Genomic DNA, 604 nt, shown 5'->3' with positions numbered 1-604 from the left:
CCCCCTGTGCAAAAAGCTGAGGTGGCCATCTGTCAGCAAGGCTGATTCTATGACCTTAGGCAGATCATGAGAGGGAGGGCATCTTGTCCATCTTCTGGGCATGGAGTAGGGGTCACTGAGGGTATGAGGGGGAGGGAGAGGCATCTTGTCCATCTCCTGGGTATGGAGTAGGGGTCACTGGGGGTGTGTGGGGGAGGTAGTTGTGAATTTCCTGCATTGTTCAGGGGGTTGGACTAGATGACCCTGGTGGGCCCTTCCAACTCTATGATTCTATGATTCTCTCTGTCTTCCTTGCAGGCAAAAAGGAGGAGGGGGATTCCGTCATGGTCTATTCGGCCCTGCAGCTCCCAGCTGAAGACTGAGCGGCGCTTGGGCATCCGGGATGCTTCTTAAGGCTCACTTGCCCCCTTCTTGCCAACTGGGAAGGGGCGTAGCCCCCCCATCAGTGCACAGCTTTAGGATCAGCGGGAGTGGGCACAAGTCTCACCTGGCGCTGTGGGCCAATAACGGAGCCCACTTTCACCACAGGATCGCCAGCCCCGTGCCCTGCCTGGAGCGAGGAATTCTGTCTCCTTCGACGGGTTTTTTTCCTTGCTTCTACTAC

General features: G+C 56.6%; 1 protein-coding gene across 1 annotated transcript in view; it reads left to right on the top strand.

Annotated features, from left to right (window-relative positions):
• Window positions 1–400, top strand: part of APH1A (aph-1 homolog A, gamma-secretase subunit) — a 13,193-nt gene extending 12,793 nt beyond the window's left edge. The window contains exon 7 of the mRNA XM_056852902.1: window positions 298–400. Coding sequence (XP_056708880.1) covers window positions 298–362 — 65 coding nt within the window. The 3' untranslated portion in view covers window positions 363–400. The remainder of the gene's footprint in view (window positions 1–297) is intronic.
• The last annotated feature ends 204 nt before the right edge of the window (window positions 401–604 follow it).

Source organism: Euleptes europaea, chromosome 7, assembly GCF_029931775.1.
Source record: "Euleptes europaea isolate rEulEur1 chromosome 7, rEulEur1.hap1, whole genome shotgun sequence".
Classification (NCBI taxonomy): domain Eukaryota; kingdom Metazoa; phylum Chordata; class Lepidosauria; order Squamata; family Sphaerodactylidae; genus Euleptes; species Euleptes europaea.
This window is presented reverse-complemented; position numbering and strand designations above follow the sequence as displayed.